The sequence below is a fragment of the Carassius auratus genome, chromosome 32, assembly GCF_003368295.1.
Source record: "Carassius auratus strain Wakin chromosome 32, ASM336829v1, whole genome shotgun sequence".
In the NCBI taxonomy this organism is placed as follows: domain Eukaryota; kingdom Metazoa; phylum Chordata; class Actinopteri; order Cypriniformes; family Cyprinidae; genus Carassius; species Carassius auratus.
In genome coordinates this window covers 25,995,555-26,018,354 of record NC_039274.1, presented here as the reverse complement: position 1 = coordinate 26,018,354, position 22,800 = coordinate 25,995,555, and the positions used below count along the sequence as shown (strand labels likewise).

General features: G+C 36.2%; 1 protein-coding gene across 1 annotated transcript in view; it reads left to right on the top strand.

Moving 5' to 3' along the window:
• The first annotated feature begins 656 nt into the window (after positions 1–656).
• Positions 657–22,800, top strand: part of LOC113051939 (neuron navigator 2-like) — an 84,309-nt gene continuing 62,165 nt past the window's right edge. Inside the window, 2 exon segments of the mRNA XM_026216131.1 lie at positions 657–1,120; positions 22,455–22,572. Coding sequence (XP_026071916.1) covers positions 905–1,120; positions 22,455–22,572 — 334 coding nt within the window. The 5' untranslated portion in view covers positions 657–904.

The window sequence follows — 22,800 nt, the reverse complement described above, 5'->3', positions numbered from 1 at the left end:
TCTGCAGTGATTTTTGAGAGTTTATTAGAAAGAAATAATGAATAAAAACAGAGAAATATGAGAGACAAACTAATCCCTGCAATTAACCTTCACCTCATTTGACTTTTACTGCATGCAGTGTGCCTAGAGGAAAGCACAAAACATGGAGAACACTGCATCTCTCTCTCTCTCCCTCTCTCTATCTCTTTCTCTCTGTCACACACACACACACACACACACACACACACACACACACACACACACAAGCCAACAATTCTAACCTATAGTATTTGCACATGTAGACATGCATAGTTCCTTCCTTTCTAAACAAAACACACACACACAAGCTAATCATATCCAGTCTCTGCTGTTTCATACCACTCATTTGCTCTGACGTCCTCTCTGAAGATGGGAGGGGTGTAGTGTGTGTGTGTGTGTGTGTGTGCGCACAGCTGAAAGAAAACTAGTGCTTACACACTGGTGTCGGGCAAGAGCCACTAGTTACTGTTGTTACCATCTTAAAGCCACACCTGCTTGAGAGAGAGAAAGAGAGAGAGAGAGAGAGAGAGAGAGAGAGAGAGATTGTGGACAAGTGCCTTGCAGTCACCAGCAGAGCACAGTTCGCCGCTGTCATACATTTGCTGCTCATCTATATTCCTTTCCTTCCCATGATGCTGTGATTTTTTTCCTGTCATGGATTTTCCATTTTGGGCTATTTACTTCAGAAAAACCTGGGACCGAATAGATTCAAGTGCTGAACAGATTCACATTTGCATTTAGAAGAGCGTCTCGGACTGCTCAACTTACAGGTGGATTGATTTTTTGAAGACTACAGTAGGCACTGTATTGGGAATAATATCTCAAGCAAGCTGGATGCTTCAGTGTGTGGTGAGATACAGTGGACAGGTTCTGGGTTCAGGGGAAGATGCCTGCTATCCTGGTGGTCACTAACATGAAGTCTGGACTGCCGAAGCCGATCCACAGTGCCCTCCCCATCCCGCAGGTGCCCGCCCGAGCTGTGGCCCCCCGGCCCTGCTTCGCCAGCCCCCCACAGAGCATCGCTCACCTCCACCTCGGGAGCCAAGACGGGTGGGCAACAGGCAAAAACTACCATCCTGCTGACAGCGGAGAGGACACACAGGTTAGAAAGATATGTGTGGGTATGTTAATAGTGTTTGAGTTCAGGTTGAGTCTTCTTTTCCTGTAATAAAGTGATTTATATACATACATACTGAAGATAATAAAATACTATACTTCTACTTAAAGCAGCAGTATTGTGCACTAATACCAATATATTACCAATATTTTAACTAAATTCTATATTATTTTGTGTAAATTTTGAGATTTGTTAAAGATCACATTCAACAGGAATGAAATTATTAGTGTTTTTAAAGAAGAACTTTAGTTAGCGTTAGATGACAGCAAAAATAATAGAGATATTAAAAAAGCACAATTAAATACATGTGTAATATCGGGCCGTTACTGCAAACCGATAACCGATACACTGTAATCTGAATCACTAGTAAACCTTTGCCTTATAAGGTGATATTCAGATGCTCATCTAGATAGATCTAGTAAATCTGTGTGTGTGTGTGTTTCTTTCAAAATAGCACTGTGGTTATACACTTTAATACACACCTTAACACTGAACAATTACTATATCCTTTGCCATTTTTATGTTAAATACTTTCATGATATTCAAATCATGAGAGTGTCCAAAAAATGTGGCATGTCCATGTTATATTTTATGGTGACACCATTATTCTGTGAAAGGCTATTTGATGAGTGTTTGTTTTAACAGCCTACTGGTTCTGAGCTTGTGCGTGTGCGTGTGTGTGTGTGTGTGTGTGTGTATTTGTTCTCAGTCATATCTAAGCAAGCCAGTGTGGCTCGGTTTATTTTTGAGTTAGTAAGTCTGCTAGGCAACCCAGGAGACATCTCCCTCTCTCTCTCCCTGCAAACATGTCCAAATGCCATTTAAGGCTTTGTCAAGGGAAAGGAGAGTGTGTTCTTGTGTGTGTGTGTGTCATCTCTGATAGGAGGGTGCAGATTGGACACAAACTGATTCAAAAGAACTGAGGAACCAGAGCTTGACCTTTGGATATGCAAGGTAATGAATAATAACAGACAGACGTGGTTTTGAATGTGAATGGTTTGGCCAAATCTGACTGTGGTTAGTATTATTTATCACTGCACAGCATTGCACAATAATTATGTTGACGATGCACGTTTATATCCGCAGCTCTGGCTCACAGACACAGGCTTTAGCAGAATCAGGTATTATACTGAGAAACAGTACGTTTAGCCCTGTGTGTGGCGTTCAGCTGCGCTGGCAGTCTGTGTTTAGAGATAGTAGATGATGCATGTGTGAGTATATATAGTATGTGTGTGTGTGTGTGTGTGTGTGTGATATACAGTCAACGTAGTAGCTGGGTGTTTACTCTACATGCATGCTATAGTTCTGGTCTTGCTTTGGCATTTCAGAAAGAAAGATGCTGTTCTTTTGGACTTTATATAAATGAAAAATTCCAGTTTCCATAGAAATATAATGCAGCACAAGTATTTTCAACACTGATAATAAGAAATGTTTCTTAAGCAGCAAATCAGCATATTAGAATGATTTCTGAAGGATCTTGCGACACTGAAGACTGGAGGAATGATGCTGAAAATTCAGCGTTGCATCACAGGAATAAATGACATTCTAAAATATATGCAAATAAAATCAAATAAATGCAGCACTGGTGAGCACATGTGTATAAATGTCGGGTATATTCAGGAAATGCGTTCTGTTAATAGATCAGTTTATCATGGATTATGCGTAAGTACAATGTAAAATGCCAATCAAAGTATGATACTAATCCACTCAATTAACTCAAGAAAAAAAAAAGATCCGTGCAGAAGACATATTCAGTCCATGAGCAGATGATCATGATGTAGTCTACAGCGCTCTCTAGTGCTTTGAGCATGTACTTCTCTCTCTCGTAAGTAATAATTCAGAAAGATATAAATGATTTAATGTAGTCATAATGAGCCTGATTTCACAGTCTTAGCTAGATCTTCACAACAAGTACAGCCAAAACAAATAAGGGTCATGTCTGGTTTGTGTGCATTTGGATTCAGGGAATCATTGTATGCATCAAATAAACACTGAAAGTGAGAAGTAAATGTGTAAACACATTAAAAACACTGCAGGTTTCCACCATTTGTGGCCATCTGGTAAAGAGATTGGATCCATTTATTAAGGATGTAACAACTCTAAGCACCTCTGTGTTATATCTAAATAATGTTATTATGCATCACTGAATCTTTGCCTCTTTCTCCATATTGATTTGCAGGTGATAGTGCTTTTAATTTGCTAATATAGTGGACTGGCTGTCTGCACTTTAGCACTGAATAAGAGAAAGGATATTAACATAACAATACAGCCATGCATTTGCATGGAAATCTCGTCTTGATGCCTTCACCCAATGGTCACTTTCATTTACTGTACTGGTTATATTAAAAAAAGAAAGAGGATATATATATATATATATATATATATATATATATATATATATATATATATATATATATATATATATATATGATCACAAAAGTAGGAAAAATTGAGAGTCTTGTTGCATTTCAAAGGATGCATTTTTTATTTATTTTTTATTTAGCAATCCTAAATTCTGAATGGCATAAGTTTAAGTAAACTGATGATTTTTTTGCAACTTTTCGTTTAAGGACATCTATAATGCTGTCCAAAATGCATTGCTCTTATGCATAGTATGCTCTCCATTTTTGCTTGCAGGGTTTCTAGTCAGATTTTTCTGAATCAAACACAGAGAGCATCCCAATACTGTCAGGATGTGCAGAGAGTCAGGCTGTGAAGAAATCTTGCTCGTTTTAGCTGTCACCATCTGTCTCTACCTCTGTAACACATCACTGTTTCCTAATGGCACGAAGGATCCTAAGCAGATCTTTGTGTGAGAGTACTTTTAAACACTTTAGAAGCTTGTTTTCACGATGTGTGCACAGCAGGTGTCCGTAATGCATGACAAATGTCCCCCGTTGGTGTTTGTTCGATTGTACCTGTGCGAGCTTCCTTTGAGGCCTTCTATCAGAAACGCAAAAGAAAGACTGCAGCCTGTCCTGCTGGATAAAGCTCAGCAAACATCTCATCTCAGTGGATGAAATAAAGCATCCATTTTTTCTTCTCCTTAAAGTGTCTTGCAAGAATTTGCATATGAAATAGATGATGGTGGGCGTAACGAACAGACAGAGACTGAAATAGATTAAAGAGGAAGATGGTTTAGATGTGTAGATGTTTGCATATCTTAAAACTTTAGATCTTTGATTCCTCTGAGGACATTTACAGCGCAAACATGATGCTCATATTGTAGTTTTAAAATAGAAATGCATGCACGACAAGAACTGTTTTACTGCTTTATGCATGTATGTATTTATTATTTTGACTAAACCTTTTTTGTGGTACACACTGAGAAACGTGTCGTTATGTGTCCGCATGCTGCTTGGGAACTGAACCAGACATCTGCTGTGACATGGGCGATGTGAACAGTAAAGGTCAGCATGCACTTGTGTACAGGTTGGGGTGAAAGGTCACAACTGATGAAGCTTTCAGTGCTTGAACTTTGTCGTTTAATTTTGCCGTTTTAAAATATCGGACACTGGCTGCTTTGACAGGGACTTGACTGAAATTATTTAGGTCCTCACTTTGAACAGGTGGATTCTGGGTAGGATCAGTTTCTATGCATTTAGTGTCAATAACTGACCCAGGCTGGCTTGAATATACATTTTTTTAACAGTTATTATTTGTATTACTATTACTATTACTGCTGGCTGTGTTGATGTTCATTGCACATGAACTGTAGCAAAAGAGGCTCATTATGATGCAGGAGAAACACTGCAGGAGGACCTTATTCTAACAGCATGGTAACATCTAGATTAAACACTTTCATTAGCCATTTGGTAACTATGGCAACCGCCCACAGATGTTACTGTGATGTGGATGTAGGATGTCCTAGTCCAACATCACACTAACATTTGGATCATGACTAACTCTCTCTTTTTTGTCTTAAATAATAGTAAAGAAAATATATATTTTTTAAAATAATATTCAAATTTATATTATTTTAATCTATATTAAAATAACATTAATTTAAATAATATATAATAAAAATGTGTTCATATGTGAATTTTTATATTTTGAGGTTTGCATGTATGTATTTAATAGATTTCTGCTTTATATTTATCATATGGTTATTATATAAATTATAATTTTACATCATATGTAATTTATATGTTTAGATATTATTTTTATATTTCATTGTTTCAAATATAAATTATATTTTCTAATTGTGTATATATATATATATATGTGTGTGTGTGTGTGTGTGTGTGTGTGTGTGTGTGTGTGTGTGTGTGTGTGTGTGTGTGTGTGTGTGTGTGTGTGTGTGAAAATATTTCATATGATATACATATTATGTTTATTATAAATACTTTTCGTAATTAATAATATAATTATTACATAAACTTAACCACACGCATCACAAAGTTTCTGAAATATTTATTTTTTAAATATTATGAAATAATATTATCTTAAAATATTTTTTATTTATAATATCAGTATTTTACAATTCATATAATATATTAATAATATTTATAATCATTTTATTTTAATATATCTGTTAAATATAATAACCAAATATTATATATTAATCTTAATTTAAATGTTAAATTTACATTTTAAAAACTAATTATTATTATTTTTTTAACTTATTTGCAGTTTCCCCCCGGAGAATTAATCATTTGTGTTGGTATTTCAACAAAACCAGTATCACTGCCATGCTATATGTTTGTAAGACGAGGAATAATCGAAAGGAAATGCTAAAATGTTAGCTAACAGAAGCATGACATTAGCAGTTGGACATTACTTACAAGTGTCTTTTCATGGTTTGAGTTCACACAACGACTCCAGCCCTTCCACCACAGGCTCTGTTCTCTTTCGGGATATGCAGGGTGCCTCTGAATCCCTCATGATTTTTGGTCAGAAAGAGCCCCAGAAAAGCCCATATGTCCCACCCACTCCCTAACAGCCTGGCAGTAGGGACCTAAACGTCCCCAAACCCCCTCGAAAAGCAGATGATGGGGGTCTCCCAAAACAAAGAGCCTCTCCACAGGGTGAGCCCCCACATTGTCCTCACATACTTGGATTTATTTTACCATCTATTGACACAATGAATGGCTGTTGTTTTTTTAATGAGCTTGTTCACTATTGCCTGTCACATGTAGCGTCTGCCACACATCACTCGCCTCTACAGAAGCACAATAAATCTGCTCAAATGTTCAGTGTGTTTTTCTCATCATTTGATTGAGTTATAAAGAGGCAATTCGCTTTTTAAAAGGCTGATTTAGTGAGAGTTATTTTGCATATATTACAATATACTATGTTGTGTTATATTGTATCAAAATATAGTAAAACATAAATGTTTTAAACAGGAAAAACTTTATCCTAAAAAAATTGAAATTATGAAGTTATGAAAGGCATTGGCCACTGAAATAAATTAGTTTAAATCGAAGTACTTAAATTACTAAAACTAATACTGAAATAGTAAATCAAATAAGACGGAAAAATTAAATAAAAATAAATAAAAATATTAGGGTGGGGTGGGAAACCTGGTAAAAATCACAAAATCACATAAAATTACTGAATCATAAACGTAAATTTTAAATAAAAAGAAGAAAAATATAAACAAAAGCTAATTAACCATTTTAATAAATACTATAATAGACATATTTATTTATTATATTTATTAAAGTTTTGAATTAACTGTTTCTACTATATCAAAAATACTAAAGAAACACTGATTATTACTTGTTTTTAATGTAAATTTTATATTTATATAAAAATTGGTTTGACTTTATCCAGTGTACAGTAATTAGATATGTTGTGATATTAACTTGAAGTTTAACTTTCCTATTTTTTATTTTTTTTTACTTTTATTGAATTTATGTTAAATGGTTGTATTATAAATAAAAATAAAAATAACACTAAATGGTAGTTTTATTAGTTGTACATATTTGGTGTAAACGTGTAGCTCTGATTGTCAAAATAAATTCTATCACATATAGATTTTATTTTATCCCGTGTGCAGTAAAACTTTTTTTAAAAACCTTTTTCACTTTTAATTGAACTATATTATGTTAAGTATAGCTTGCTTCAGTTTCACTGTAGCGTTGCCAGCAATAAATCTCCTCAAGCTCGAGTAGATCCCTTCTGTCATAGTTGTAAAACATCTGCTTGAGTAAGAACCCCTGTGTGTGTTGTATATTTTTAAAACGTGCTTCATTTTTCAGCCTCTAGGGTACTTTAGTGTGGGAATGAGGGCAGTAACTTGGGCGATCCCCAGAAACTGAATTTTGGCTTGTAATTTGTGTTTTGGATTGGTTTTAGCGAGAGCTTGGACATGGGGAGCACCTCGTGTCTCGCGCCGCAGCTCCTGCCAGCAGTCTGTAGCACACACTCCAGCACCGCAGGGAAAGGAGGCTCTGACCTCTGTGTTTTCAGACCCTCGGGGTCCACGGGAGGTTGGCAGGGGTCAGCACACAGATCTGGAGTGTAGATCGTCATTAGAGCGATCAGCCCTTTTCACACTGAATGCATTAATCATCTTGTCAGTTTTAAGACTTTTTCTTATTCATAATATGATTGACTGTCCGTTATTTCACTGACGTGAAAGTGTGTTTAATGAAATTGGCTCAACTTGTTACAATCAGATTAGCTGAATTAGACCTTTGAGGAGTTTAAAGAAAGTAGTTAGTGAGAAAGTCTCTCGATCAGTGGTTTTCAATCCTCCACTCTTGCACATTTTGTGTTACTTCATACTTGAGTGAAAAGTTATATCTACATATTTAGCTGAAGCTTTAGGGGCAATAGTCAAGTCACCTTTAATTAAACATTAATTTATCCATTTCTGATTGTGTCAAAGCAGCTTTACGTTGTCAGATAGTGTCAAAATAGTTAGTCTTTAATGCAAGAAGACAATAACAGTGAGACATTATTCCAGCTAAATTCAGTTCATTGATGATTCGGTGATGTCTGTACAATCAGTCAAGCGCCCCAAACTAAGTAAGCCAAAGACGACAGTGGCAAGGGACCAAAACTTCATCTGTGACAAACCAGGCTCAGTTGGGGACCCAGTTCTCCTTTGGCCAAATATTAGGTCAGAAAGCATGTATATACTGTATATTGATGCATACTTACAAAATCCAAAGATTATAGCACACTTCCAACTGTTTTCGGTGTCCTATGATCTGGAATGCAGTAATCATAACCTGGCATACTATGTAGGATGAAGAGTATGTGGTTTGGGGTTCAGCCTTTACCCACAATATCATTAGAGTGGAGGTTTTCTGGGATCTTTGCAGTTCTTGAGGTAGAGCCCCACCTCAAGAGCATCGAGTTTCTCAGAATACCACTACATCTCGTTTACACAATACAGAAAATACTGTACTTGTTACTCAAGTCTGTGTATAATTTGTTTTGAGGACAGATTTAATTAATAGTTCCATGTCATTCTCATGTTGTTCCAGACTTTATGTGATATATATATATATATATATATATATATATATATATATATATATATATATATATTAGGGGTGTAACGTTACGCGTATTCGTATTGAACCGTTCGGTACGACGCTTTCGGTTCGGTACGCGGTACGCATTATGTATACCGAACGGTTCGTTGGAGTAATTAATTATATTTGAAAAAAAAAAAAACAAAAGAGAGAGATAGAAATATAATGATATGCGTTCAACAAGGTAGCCCAATAACCCAAACAACGTAACAGGCAACGCCCCTGACACTCCCGAAGAAGAAAAAAACACCATCTTATATGTTTATGTTAGGCTACTCAGCAGGCGCTCGCTCACTCAGTACACGCTGAAGGGCTCGTTGCAAAATAGCCAATGCGTTTAACAGACTAGAAATGAGAAGATCCTCCAATAACCAACAGGTCTGGTGTTTGGGTGCACTTTGGATTCCCTTTAAGCTATAATGGTGATGGCAAGAGAGTGGTGGATAAAAAAACAACGGTATGTCGCATCTGCAACATGACAGGGTACACCAGCGGGAATACAAAAAAAAAAAAAAAAAAAAAAAAAACACCAGCGGGAATATCTGGGATATATGCGTCAGTACTATCTGGGAAAAGACGAAAAAAAGGAGAAACATGCACGCAGCAAACTATCCCAGACCTGACACACCAGACACACCAGACCTGTTGGTTATTTTAGGATCTTATATTTCTGGTCTGTTAAATGCATTAGACATTTTGCAACGAGCCTTCAGCGCGTGCTGAGTGAGCGAGCGCCTTAGGGGCCGTTCACATATCGCTCCTAAAAACGCGTGGAAAACGCTAAGCACGTCTTTCTCCTCCTTTCCAAAGCGCTCGGGCAGAAGCGCTCATGAGGCGTCTGTCTTTGCTAAGCAACAATGACGTGCTCTCTCCATGAGACGCGGAAATTTCAGCGAAGGATAAATGGATTTGCAGCTCTAAAAATCGCTTGCAGTAGCTCTGCTACTAAATTTATTTCAAAATTGCAATCCATATACAACTATGATCAGCTGTTCCTTCATCTTGGCTGAGCTCTCAACCTTGTTACGGGAAAGGATGAAGCTGATTGGTTAGTTCTTGTCACATGACCCGCGGTGCGCTTGCGGCATTCTGAAAAGTTGAGATGTTTTTACATTTTGCTGTATCTAAAACGTATCGAACCGAACCGTGACATCAGTGTATCGTATCGAACCGAACCGTGAATTTTGTGAACCGTTACACCCCTAATATATATATATATTAGGGGTTTAACGGTACGCAAAAATCACGGTTTGGTACGTACCTCGGTTTTAAAGTCACGGTTCGGTTAATTTTCGGTACAGTAAGGGAAAGAAATGCAAACATTAAACTGCAGGTTATTACTATACACTTTTTGTAAATACTTTTTTAATAAAATATATATAAAATATAAAAAGAATAAGAAATAAAATACTGCTGCAAAGTTCTCCACTAAATAAAATACTCTTAAAAGTATTTAAATAAAAAGGACACCGTCAACAGTATTGACGGCAAAATAGACTATGTTTGACAGGTGCATTATTTGAAAATCGATAATTATTAATTAATTTTTTTAATTACATTTATATCTGAATTTGTCAACCTATAGACTTTCAAACATCAAAGTGTCATGAATCAATATGTATTTGTATACAAAATGACATATAAACATATTTTCCTATTCTATTTTGCCTGGAAACGCTTCCAACATGCTTTTGTGTTGCGTGAAAAATAGGTGTCGGTTCTACTTCTAGCATGCACTCGTTTTCCGTGCGGCTCAAATACACGTACACCCCTAATATATAATATTTTCCATTAGCAAAAACAGATAAGTTCATTCTCATTGTGCATTCCAATTAATCTCTATCAAACTACAGTTGGGTTATTTTGACTAGAAACAAAAAAGTTCTGGAATGTTTACATTTATCTGCCAAAGCTGACACAATACAAAATAATACAAGGTGACAATTAATAGACAATCCTGCTCACTGACAGTCAGATCTACAGAGAAGAAGTGCCAAAATCAAAAACGAATTCTGAACGTAAAAGTTAATGGCAAAAGTTAGCGCACAACTCTTTATCTCCATTTTATACAGTTTATATAGTGCTTCATACAATACAGATTGTTTCAAAGCAGCTTTACAGTGATAAACAGAAAAATAATGATTCAGTGATGCAGAACAATTCAATTTTCCTGTAAAGTCAGTCATTAGTCAGTTGAAACCAGTTCTGTTTCTACTGCATACACAGACAAGTTTTATTAAAAGTCCATCTTGCCAGTGGTAATTTACCCATTAAAGATACCCGTTCACAACAGACTTTTTATTATTCCGTTGAAAATTAAACAGTGTGACCAGAAAGTGTGCATTGTGCAGTGAAGCTACTTAGGTGATGCTTTTGATTTCACTTGTTGATAATTGTGAGGTGGATAATAGTTGAATAGTACAAACTCAGGTCTCTGATGCTTAGCTAATGGAGAGCCAGAACGGTGTGCTGCCAGGACCTTTCAGGGCAGGGATGGATGAATGGTTGCATGGTTGGAGGGAGAGGGTGTAATGCAGGGGTGGTGTGGGGGAGGTACAGAGGGATTCCCCCACGCCGCACTGCCTGTCTATCCAGCTGGTGTCTCCTCCCCACCCCCTTCAGCTGTTTGGTTTGGTTCATGTGAGTGCTGGCTGGTGTCTCCTCCCCTGAGCTTGTGTTTCAGACTCGGAGGCAGCTGCCCTCAGCATTGCACATTAGTGGAGAGAGTTCTGTCTGCTTCACTTTCTCTCGATCTCTGGTACCCATCCACTCTTCTCAAACTCTCTTTCACTCTCTTGCATTCAATCCAGGTTCATCTGAACTTCCTTTTCTCCATTAGCATGGACCTAGCATTCTTCCTTCTCCGTCAGACCTTTCCTCAGCTCTTCTGAATCGCTCTTTCTGTGGATGGTTGTGATGGATGCTTCTCTCCTCTGCTGATGGATTGTAAATGGGATCTGTGTGTCTGGACCGCCGGCACCTGAATTGCAGAAGATGAGTGTAATACTGTGGCGCTGGGATCCCAAAAATCATAGCATGAAACTGGTAAAATACTTCTTTTCGGTTGTAGGGTTCAGTAGCTTGCTCAGATTTGTTTGTCATTTAAGTTTTGAACTACAATTTATTGCTCATTTATTCCACTAAAAAACATACATATATATGTGTACATAAATTAATTTTTTCATAGTGGATAATTCATGAATGATAATTGTAAATAATGCAATTGAGAAATGTAATTGAAGTATATAGATTTTATGTTTGGAATTATTGTGTACATACTAACATTTATACTATTTTATATATATATATTATAATATAATAATAATTGTAATATTAAAAATACATATTTTAAACAGTGTCACCTGTGTATTATTACAATATTTTACTAATATATACTACATTGTTATGTTGTTTATATTATAATTTTGGTTTTATGAACAATCATGTTATTTAAAATCTTTGAGTCTAACACTAATCATGCATTTTATATGCAAACATTTTGACTTGTGTCAAATGCAAAAATTATTTACCATTTTTGCATATTTTGTGTATTTCCTATGACTGAAAATACTTGATGTACTGTAGGTTTTTGTTTTTGTGGATTTTCTTAATGCATTTAAACTTATTTTGTGTTGTGCCAGAAAGCTTGTTTGTTGTTGTCTTTCAGCGTTTATGTTTGACCATATGACAGATAATAGTAAAGCAACAGCTCTGCTTATAATGAATTTATTTTTATTTCTGAATGCACCCTTTATATTTTCTCTTTATTAATCCATGCACACCCACCGTAGTCTTTCCTGTGGCTTGTGTGGTGGTCTTATCCTCTGCACGTCAAAGGCACAAATGCAGGCCGTCTTATTCCTTGTCTGGTGATGAGGTGATAAGGGGAGACGTTTAATTATGGATTACATGGGGAGCCCAGCACAAGTGCCAGTGAACTGAATATGTTTAAGGTCGGATGTGTGCATGAGAGAAGGAAAGGAGGTGATGGAGGCTGAAACGTGTCCGTGCGACCCGATAATATCATCAGGGAATATTGCAGTGACACTACAAGATGAAAGAATCAGAGCGAAGGCTAAAAGCACCTCACATTCGTTCATTCACTTCATCATCGGACCTTTAAATATCCTGGTCTGGGAGAGCGAGATACACATCTCGGCTACTTAATTAGAGACGTCCAATCTCAACCAGACTTAATTTCACGTACTCCGCAGGAGCCCCATTTGTGCAAATTAAAATGACCACATTCGAGACTTGCACTTGAGTTATTTATTCAGCTTCATTGTTTATTGATTTTTATGACCTTATGAACCGTTATGTGTATTGCAATATGGGAGATTTTAAAAAGAGCACATGATTTACTGTTAAGAGTCATCAAACATTGACCTCAAAGGGCAGAGATTTCTAAATCATCTCTATTTTTCTTTCACCTTTCTTTCCCATTTCTGCTCATTTTATAGGATTATTATTATTTCAGCGTTTACTATTTACATTTACTAATTTGCCAGACACTTTTATCCGAAGCTGAGCATTTTGGCAGCATGTATTTTCCTTGGGAATCGAAGCCATGACCTTTGTGTTGCTTGCGCCAACAGTTCAGCATCAGTATTGAATATCTGCCTTTTTCAATTAGGTTTGAGGGCCTTTTGTCACTTTATTGAGAATAAACAGGAAGGACACACAAAAAAAATACCATAGTACTAAATTTTTTTTCTACATTATATCATGGTCATTTCATTTGTTTTGAGACCTACATGGTGCTATCAAGTTTTGAGACATATACTGTGCTAGTACCATCGCTATATGTAAATACAACGGTTCATAAATTTCAGTACCACTTTACATTTCAAAGTAGCATAGTAATGTCATTTGATAACATTACTAAGGTACCAACAGAGTTGGTTTTTGTAACAGTACTGTGATGATGTTAGCATCTCACAAACCCTCTGAAGTTCCCCTACATCCCGGGTTTAAGAAATCCTTTTGTAAGAATGCGGAATTATGACTTGATGCATTCCAGATTGGAACCCACATTGCCCATTTGAGCACCACAGACAATCTGGAGCATATGTGCCAACCGTTTAGTCTGACTTGTCTTTTTATCTGCCTGTAAACGAATGTTTCATCAGTACAATAGTACAACGGAAGGTTTATTGAGAAGTTTGACTGTAGTACTCAGAGAAGTTATATTACATTATGTTCAAGGCTGAAGCAAAATCGACCAATGTTATTATTCATATTTCATCAGAACAGAAGGGAAACATTTGTTTCGATCAAATCACGTATTCATACAGCACAGGCTGAGCAGACTGTCTGTGGTTGAAGGTGAGGAGTAGTTAATGGTTTATAGGGACAGTTTGTTAGAGCTGACGGTGCTTCAGTAGATCCTGGATGTGTCTCGTAGCCCCGGCCCTGCAGATGGCAGATTGTATGTGTGAATATGTAAAATCTAAAAGGGTACTGTTTAATTTGAGAACCGCAGCTCGAGTGTCATCAAGTGCTGGGTTCTGGTTTGTGCAGATGGCTCTGAACTTGTTGAGTTCCAGTTCTTCATCTTGAAAGCAGCACTTGTGCGGACGGCGAAATATTTCCTGCTTTCTGTTTGGTCTGAGTGTGGCTCTTAATCCCGAGTGAACTCTCACAGTCCCAGAGGTCATATCTGGCGGCGCTCACATCAGTCTAATGTTCACGCTTTCATCTCCAAGCCACAGACATGGCAGCAGTCAAGAGCCGCTCTCGGAGCTTGTCATGTTAGCACAAGGCCAAAGCCACTTGAAGTGCTTGTGGAGCTCGGCGGACACGACCAAAGCCACACGTGCAAAACACTTGTGAACTCGACTAATGTTTCTAATTTTAACGTAAATTATTTTTTAGCTTTTCATTTATTGTTATCATGAATTATTCATTTTAACAAAACAATATTTTATTTGTAAATATGCTGTGCTCTTAGTTTACTTTTATTATTTTCATGAATGAATGAATGAATTATTAATTTTAACAAAACAATATTTTATTTGTAAATATGCTGTGCTCTTAGTTAACTTTTATTATCGTATACATTTTTTCAATGCTAAAATTATGTTATTAACTGTAAATTTTAGAGCTTTCCTTATAAAAAAAAAGTCATTATACAATTCATTAGTGATTAGTTTTTTTGACAATAATTATTTTTATGACTAATGACTAGTTATATGACTAGATAACCTATAAATGGGCAATATTAAAAACCTTTAAATTATATAAAAAAATATATATTATATATATATATATATATATGTGTGTGTGTGTGTGTGTGTGTGTGTGTAATATATATATATATATATATATATATATATATATATATATATATATATATATTAGGGGTGTAACGGTTCACAAAATTCACGGTTCGGTTCGATACGATTCACTGGTGTCTCGGTTCGGTTCGGTACGGTTCGGTACGTTTTAGATACAGCAAAAAGAAAAAATTGCCAGATACATTTCCTTGATTTAAAAAAATATATTTATTAAAACTAACAAAGTATGTTTTTTTTACATTGAACAATGATGGAGCTATTCTTTACCCATCTTCTATGGTGTTTTCTTAGTAGCATACTGTATAAAACAAAAACAGCTCCTTATAAAATTTTTTTTAAAATTTTATATTATTGTTGTAGTAGTTATGAACAAATACAATATGGAACTCTATAACTCTTTATATTGAGTGTGTTTTTACTCAATTGGTTCTCTATAGGGCTTTTGTTTTTTGGCACAAAGCAGGAATTACGGTCTGGCTGAAATTAGCTCGTGAAGGAATATTGTAACGGGGCTCAATTACATTAAGCATATTCTTAAAACCTGCGTTTTCCACTACAGAGCGCGCTCGCTCACTCAGTACGCGCGGCGCTGGACCCTGGGCTCAGCGTTGCCCTTCAGATACAACGCGATTTGCGCTGCACTATGCCAAGAGCAAAGTAGGTGGAGTTTTCAAAACTGCCCGTGCATACGTTCTATTTATAACAGTTGTTCTATCTAATAACGTGCAGGCCTGTTAATTGTATCGTACTGCTCAGGAAATTCCGACACAGTACAGTTCTAGTCCATTTTGATTTCCGTGCTTGCTCGGATGCCCCGATCGATTGGTAAAGTGCACCCAAACACCAGACCTGTTGGTTATTGGAGGATCTTATATTTCTGGTCTGTTAAACGCATTGGCCATTTTGCAACGAGCCTTCAGCGCGTACTGAGTGAGCGAGCGCCTGACTGAGTAGCCTATATAACATATGGTGTTTTTTTTTCTTCGGGGGTGTCAGGGGCGTTGCCTGTTACGTCGTTTGGGTTATTGAGCTACCTTGTTGAACGCATATCATTATATTTCACAATTTTTTATTTATTTTGCAAATATAATTAATTAGTCCAACGAACCGTTCGGTACATAATGCGTACCGCGTACCGAACCGAAAGCCTCGTACCGAACGGTTCAATACGAATACGCGTATCGTTACACCCCTAATATATATATATATATATATATACACACACACACACACGCGCACACACACACACACACGCGCACACACACACACACACACACACACACACACACACACACACACACACACACACACACACACACACACACACACACACACACACATATATACACACACACATTCACACATAATTCACACATCACCAGTTCAAATCAAGGCCACAATCTCCTACTAGATATTTCACATTGACAGCTTACAATCTATCAAATGTCATTTTAAAAATGCTATAATGATACTTTAGGTTGGCCTAGTGTAGGTTAGCACATTTTAAGTTGGCGGAGTGTCTGTTAAGAGACTGCTGTTATTTCTTCCATTTCTCTGACTGAGAAAACACTCGGGCATGTCTTTTTCCTCTCTCGTCTTCATGCTTTTGTGTGGTAACTGTCTAAAATGGTCCATTCTCCACCAGGAATCAAGGTTTCCTTTCCCTGATGGGTAAGAGGAAGGCTAATTTAACTAGGCCGAAATCTGATCACAGGCTGAAGGAAAACACTTAAAAGCAGGGCACTTTGAGGTCACGCGGGGAGTATAATTACGGTTTAGGGGTCACGGCAGAGATGCAGGGAGCAGGCCATGAGAACTACGGACAAACCTTTTTCAGTATTTACAAAAGCTCCCAGTGTGTGTGACTGAGTTTGATGAAATGCATCTTTTTTAGTAGTCATGTGGGTGAAAGGATGGTGCTGCTTTTTCTTTGAAGATAATAGTGGTTTTTCTTTATTTTAGTGTGAGTCTTTCTGTATGAGAAGCTTTAATTGTGCACTGTTTCTTTCTGATCCTTTAGGAAAAATAGATCTGTTGAATCCTAAGTGTCTTCCTATCTGCTCTCAGTTTGACCCTGTGTGTGTGTGTGGGGGGGGGGGGGTATATGTGTGTTATTTTGGTCTTTTTTTATCACTTAGTACTGAAAAAACTTTGGAGGAATTACTTTGAAACAATTTTCATTCAGAAACCTTCATTAGTAAATTTCACACATAATTACAAAGAAATGACAAATTAAACATGGAATTTGGAAGTAGACAAAAAAAAAATCTCCAGTAATATTTGTTTTATTTAAAAATGATTTTCACAGTGTCTCAATTTTGATCTAATCTACTCTTCTGGATAAAATCAGACCACTATTGTCACTAATAATCAGGACAAAAGCAAAGAGGTGGATGTTTATTTCCCATAGAGCATCTCTCCTGAGCGGGTTTCTGTCAGTCTTGGGTAATAGATCTCTATTCATCCCAGCTACAATGGTTGTCCTAGTTCTGGATGGTAATGACTAACACTGGTTTGTTCCTGTCCTAAGTGGCTTTACACACATTAGACACACAATAACAACAGTGTGTGATAATACACAGTTAACACACAGCATCAAACGTAATTCAGTGTAATAAAAATCCTCCAGTGTTGGGGAAGCCAATTTTTTTTTACTTTGTTTTTTTTTTCTTTACTGTTAACAGTTTTTACTAATAGCCCTAACAATCTCTGTGTGAAAATAAATTACTTATGGTCTCTCTTCTGTAATTTTGACCCAAATCTCAGGTGAAAGTTTTTATTTTGAGCCCCTTTTTAGAAAGTAGATTACTCAGTAAATATACATTGATGGCATTTAATATTTTGGCATTTTGGCATAGTATTTATGTTTTTCATTCTTCAGAAAAGAAATAAATAAATAAATCAAACATTTCAACAGGGATGTTTCTAAAATGTGTATTTTCATTTGAAGAGTTTGATTCCAAAACGCAATAAATCCATTTTGATTAATTTGAGTTAAGATGTGTTTTCTTTAACAAGAAAGTGACAAGATGAAAACCACTATTTTCTGTTTCAAACTTTCACATAGCATCTTTAGATTACAATAACATTCAAAATTCAAATCCAGGTTTCGATTTTCAAAGATTTATTATATATAAAAAAAAGATTCCCCAAAATGTAATCAAAGCACAATCCTTTTTTTCTCTCTCAAAATGAAATAAATCCATTGAATCAATATGAAACTTATTTTCATATTGAAACTATTGAAAATACACTACATAGTAAGTTGATCCACATATGACAGCCTCTGACTTGGTCAATACTAATCTTATATACAGGCACTGGACTAAAAATACATCACTTCCAAATAAATTCAACAGGTCATCTTGTTAATGCTATAAATTAAATTTTATCATGAACATGAACAACAATATCACATTAGACCACAGAAGTTCCAAAACGACATTTCCCTTACATTCAACTTCCATCTAATGAACGTGATATAGCGTAACTTGTCAGTGATCTATGGCTCTGTGTATTAAATGCATCTGAATAATTTCCATCTGAAAGCACGTGATGGAAATTTACTGGTATTTACTGGTGGAATGGTGCGCTGTGATTGGTTGTTACTCTTTACAGTGCATGGAATGATGCGCTGTGATTGGTTGTTACTGTTTCAGTGCGTGGAATGGTGCGCTGTGATTGGTTGTTACTGTTTCAGTTCATGGAATGGTGCGCTGTGATTGGTTGATACCATTTACAGTACGTGGAATAGTGCGCTGTGATTGGTGGTTAATGTTTACAGTGCGTGGAATGGTGCGCTGTGATTGGTGGTTACTATTTACAGTGCGTTGAATGGTGTGCTGTGATTGGTTGTTACTATTTACAGTGCGTTGAATGGTCAGCTGTGATTGGTGGTTACTATTTACAGCACGTTGAATGGTGCGCTGTGATTGGTTGTTACTATTTACAGTGCATTGAATGGTGCGCTGTGATTGGTTGTTACTATTTACAGTGCGTTGAATGGTGCACTGTGATTGGTTGTTACTATTTAGAGTGCGTTGAATGGTGCACTGTGATTGGTTGTTACTATTTAGAGTGCGTTGAATGGTGCGCTGTGATTGGTTGTTACTATTTACAGTGCATTGAATGGTGCGCTGTGATTGGTTGTTACTATTTACAGTGCGTTGAATGGTGCACTGTGATTGGTTGAGTGGATGCATCGCATTCAGCAAAAAAGTGAGACTGGTGTTTGTCACTGTTTTTAAAAAAAGGGAGAAAACATTACCAAATATCTCTGTGAATATCGCTTTTTGCGTAAAATTAAAAATGTACTATTCAATACCGACCAGATACAATGCTGATTTTGGCAGAAACAATTTTTCTTTTTTTTTTAATGGAACCAAACTCTTAGTTTATTCTGTTTATTGCAAGCATTTCCACTTCTAATGATGCATCACTGTTAGACATCAAATACTTGACCATGTAAATAAGCCGAATGAAAGTGTGCGCTCTCTGTTACTATGACGATTACTATGAGGATTACACTCCTCACCTCAGCTTGACTCTCCTCGTTATAATGCTTGACCTCAAGAATCAATCACTGCTCACTGACTTTCACGGCAGTCTGCCACACCTTACCCCATCAACCAGAGACATCCACTGCACAGCTCTCAGGAAAGCAGCTCATTATTTCACCATAAAACTTGTAATTTTTAAATAAAATGCATGTATTTGAAATTCCCTCAAACTATTAAAACACAAAGTAAAAAATGTAATTTAGGATTACACTGACATTCAAAAGTTTACAGAAAAAGTTTAAAAGAAGATGATGTTCACAGAGGCTGCATTGATTTGATCATAAATACAGTCATACCTGACCATATCTACTCAATACTGTTCCTAAGATAAAGACCACCTTTTGTGTATATGCTACTGTTCTACATACAGTATTATATGTGAGTAAACTTGGCAGGTCTAGACTGGAGGGTCTTGTATGATCTAGTGCATGTGCTCGATCTTTGAAACCTGCAGAGTGTGTTTGTTTTTAAGTGTGAGCTCGAGTTAAAGGGGGGATGGAGATGTGCAGAGGGGGTTTGTCACCCTTCTCACCAGCCCGACACACATGACGCTCCCACATGCTTTGTTCCTCTCTATACTTGTGTGTGTGTGTGTGTGTGTGTGTGTGTGTTTGCATGCATTTGTGTATATATATATATATATATATATATATACATTGTGTATATATATATATATATATATATATACATTCTGTATGTGTGTGTGAAAGAAAGGTCAGTTTTAACGATCAACAGTAAACCTTTAGAGACAAGCATCAGCAAACGTGAATTCAGTGAATGACGCATGAAAAGAAGCATTAAAGTATTAAAAGCATGCATAAAAGTTTGCACTTGTTGGAAAAATTGTTCAGATGAAAGGAAATGGGAAAGATTTGTGAGAAACTAAGGAAATACATTTTAGGAAAGTCAGTTGCAATCATGAGCAGAACAGATCCTTATTTAATCTACAGGATTCCTATACAAATTATAATATATTAGAATTGTAGTATAATAATTATTACAATAGTAATTTCGAATTAATTTCATGCATGCAGACATGCACAGAAATTCTGACAAAATATTTATGATTATTTTTACATTTTAGGATTTTATTTTATTTTATTTTAGAATTTTAGATTACTCTGTAGAATCATATTTAATTATTTAGGGACTTTTCAGGATTCTTAAGGATTGGTTACAAATGATGATTATTCTAATATAATTATAATGTATTATAATTCCAGAAGGAATTCTTAAGAATATATTTTTATTCTATTAGGATTGTTTAGGATTATTTTCAAATTATGATTCAAATTTAATTAAATGTAACCGAGAAAAAAAAAAAAAAAAACATTTCAACTGGAATGCTGTACTCTTTATATTTATATATATATATATATATATATATATATATATATATATATATATATATATATATATATATATTATAAATAAAATCTCCATATATTATAATTCCAATAAAAATTCTTAATAGTAATCTTTTTTATTCCATTAAGATCTTTTAGGATTATTTGCAAATTATGATTTAATAGGAATACAATTTAATCAGGGCGGTTATCGGACCTTACATTCACCTCAATTAAATGATTTTTTTGTAATTGCCTTAAAGTCCCATATTATTTAAAAGCCTCTCTCGTGAACCTAACAATTCTGTCTGTGACTAACACCAACGGCCCTGTGATTAGTGTTTGACATGAGAGCCTTTGTAGTTGAACAGTGTTGTACCTCCGCTTTGAGCTTAAAGATGAGTCCGAGTGACAGCTGTAGGTAAATTGTTGAAACGCACCGTTTGATATTTCCCGTCTTACTCACACAGGTTAAACGTGCAGATGCATGCAAGAGCCACCTGTTCAGTTCTCCAGAGTTGTTCAGTGACAAAGCAGCCCTAAAGGCATGTCTGAACTCAGAGAACAGCTCATGCTCGGGTCAAGAGTGGACTGTACAAAGCCACAGGCTCAGAAGAGTGCAGAAATACTAGATGCTAGTTTGGCTACCACACAACGAAGCAGGATTTGTATGGGGGCGATTTTCTAAGTGCTGCTTTTGTGTGAGATGAGGGATTGTCACAATATTCTTACAGCATTGGGACTGAAGCATCATGCCTCACTGACTCAGAATATAAAGGTCAGTGTACTGTATTTCACAGCATAACTGTGTCATCCTAAGTGCTGATTCAGATGGCATGTATATGGATATTTTTGCTATAAAAGAAAATGTCCCAGTGGAGGATGTGTATTATGTATGAATGCTGCTTTCATAAAGCGGGTTTTACTTTAACTTCATAAAGTCAGTTTTAAACATACATTTTTACACATACAGAAATATATAGTACCTTTGACAAATACACTGCTGTTCAAAGGTTGGAGTCAGGAAGATTTTTTTTTATGTTTTAAATGAAGTCTTTATTGCAATATTTTTCTGGAAACAGTTATACATTTTTGAATGTTCAGTGAATAGAAACGTCAAAGACAAACTGTTTAATAATTAAATACTTTGAATATGAATGTACTTTTAAATACAATTAAAAATATATATATATAATTTCTTATTATTCTTACTGCACTGCAACTGCAGCAATGTGACAGTTTGGTGGTTTTTAAAGCTTGAACTGCTTGACTTGTTTCGCCCTTTTTCTTTAAATGTGACGGGATACGGGAATGTTTTTGGACAGACCTGCTCCAAACAGCAAACAACACATAACTCCTTTCAGAGGTTTAATTTAGGCTCCCTCGGGGTCTCCCTCCTCCTTCCCCAGTGAAGGGGCTTTTCTGTGATGTCAGACAGGAGAATTTGAGCATTATTCCTGCTGAATAACTTGAATAAGGCACAATGGAGCGGACTTGAATAGAGAAGCACGGAGCCGTGGTCTCGCCGGAGAGATGCGTCACGCTTACGTGAACGTCGTCAATCCTAGTTCTTTGAAACTTTTTTATGGATGGATTTATAAACGAGGTTTCTTTTCTCATGTTGACAGATCTACACGGATTGGGCTAATCACTACTTGGCCAAATCGGGACACAAGCGGCTGATTAAAGACCTGCAGCAGGATGTGAGCGACGGCGTGCTGCTGGCTGAGATCATCCAGGTCATCGGTGAGCCATTCACTCAAGTAAAGTGTCTGCGCTAATGTTTCTAATAACTTTAGTGAAAATAAAATTCAAAACAGTTTGAATTAGCAATGCTATCTTGTACACTAATATTAATATATACTAATATTTTAACAGTGATCATTCTGTGAGGGCAGATTATTAATTAGCTCAAGGGTGTGTGACCTCTTTGTAGTTGCACCCAATTGCAGGAGCTTTTAATGTTTTAATAGT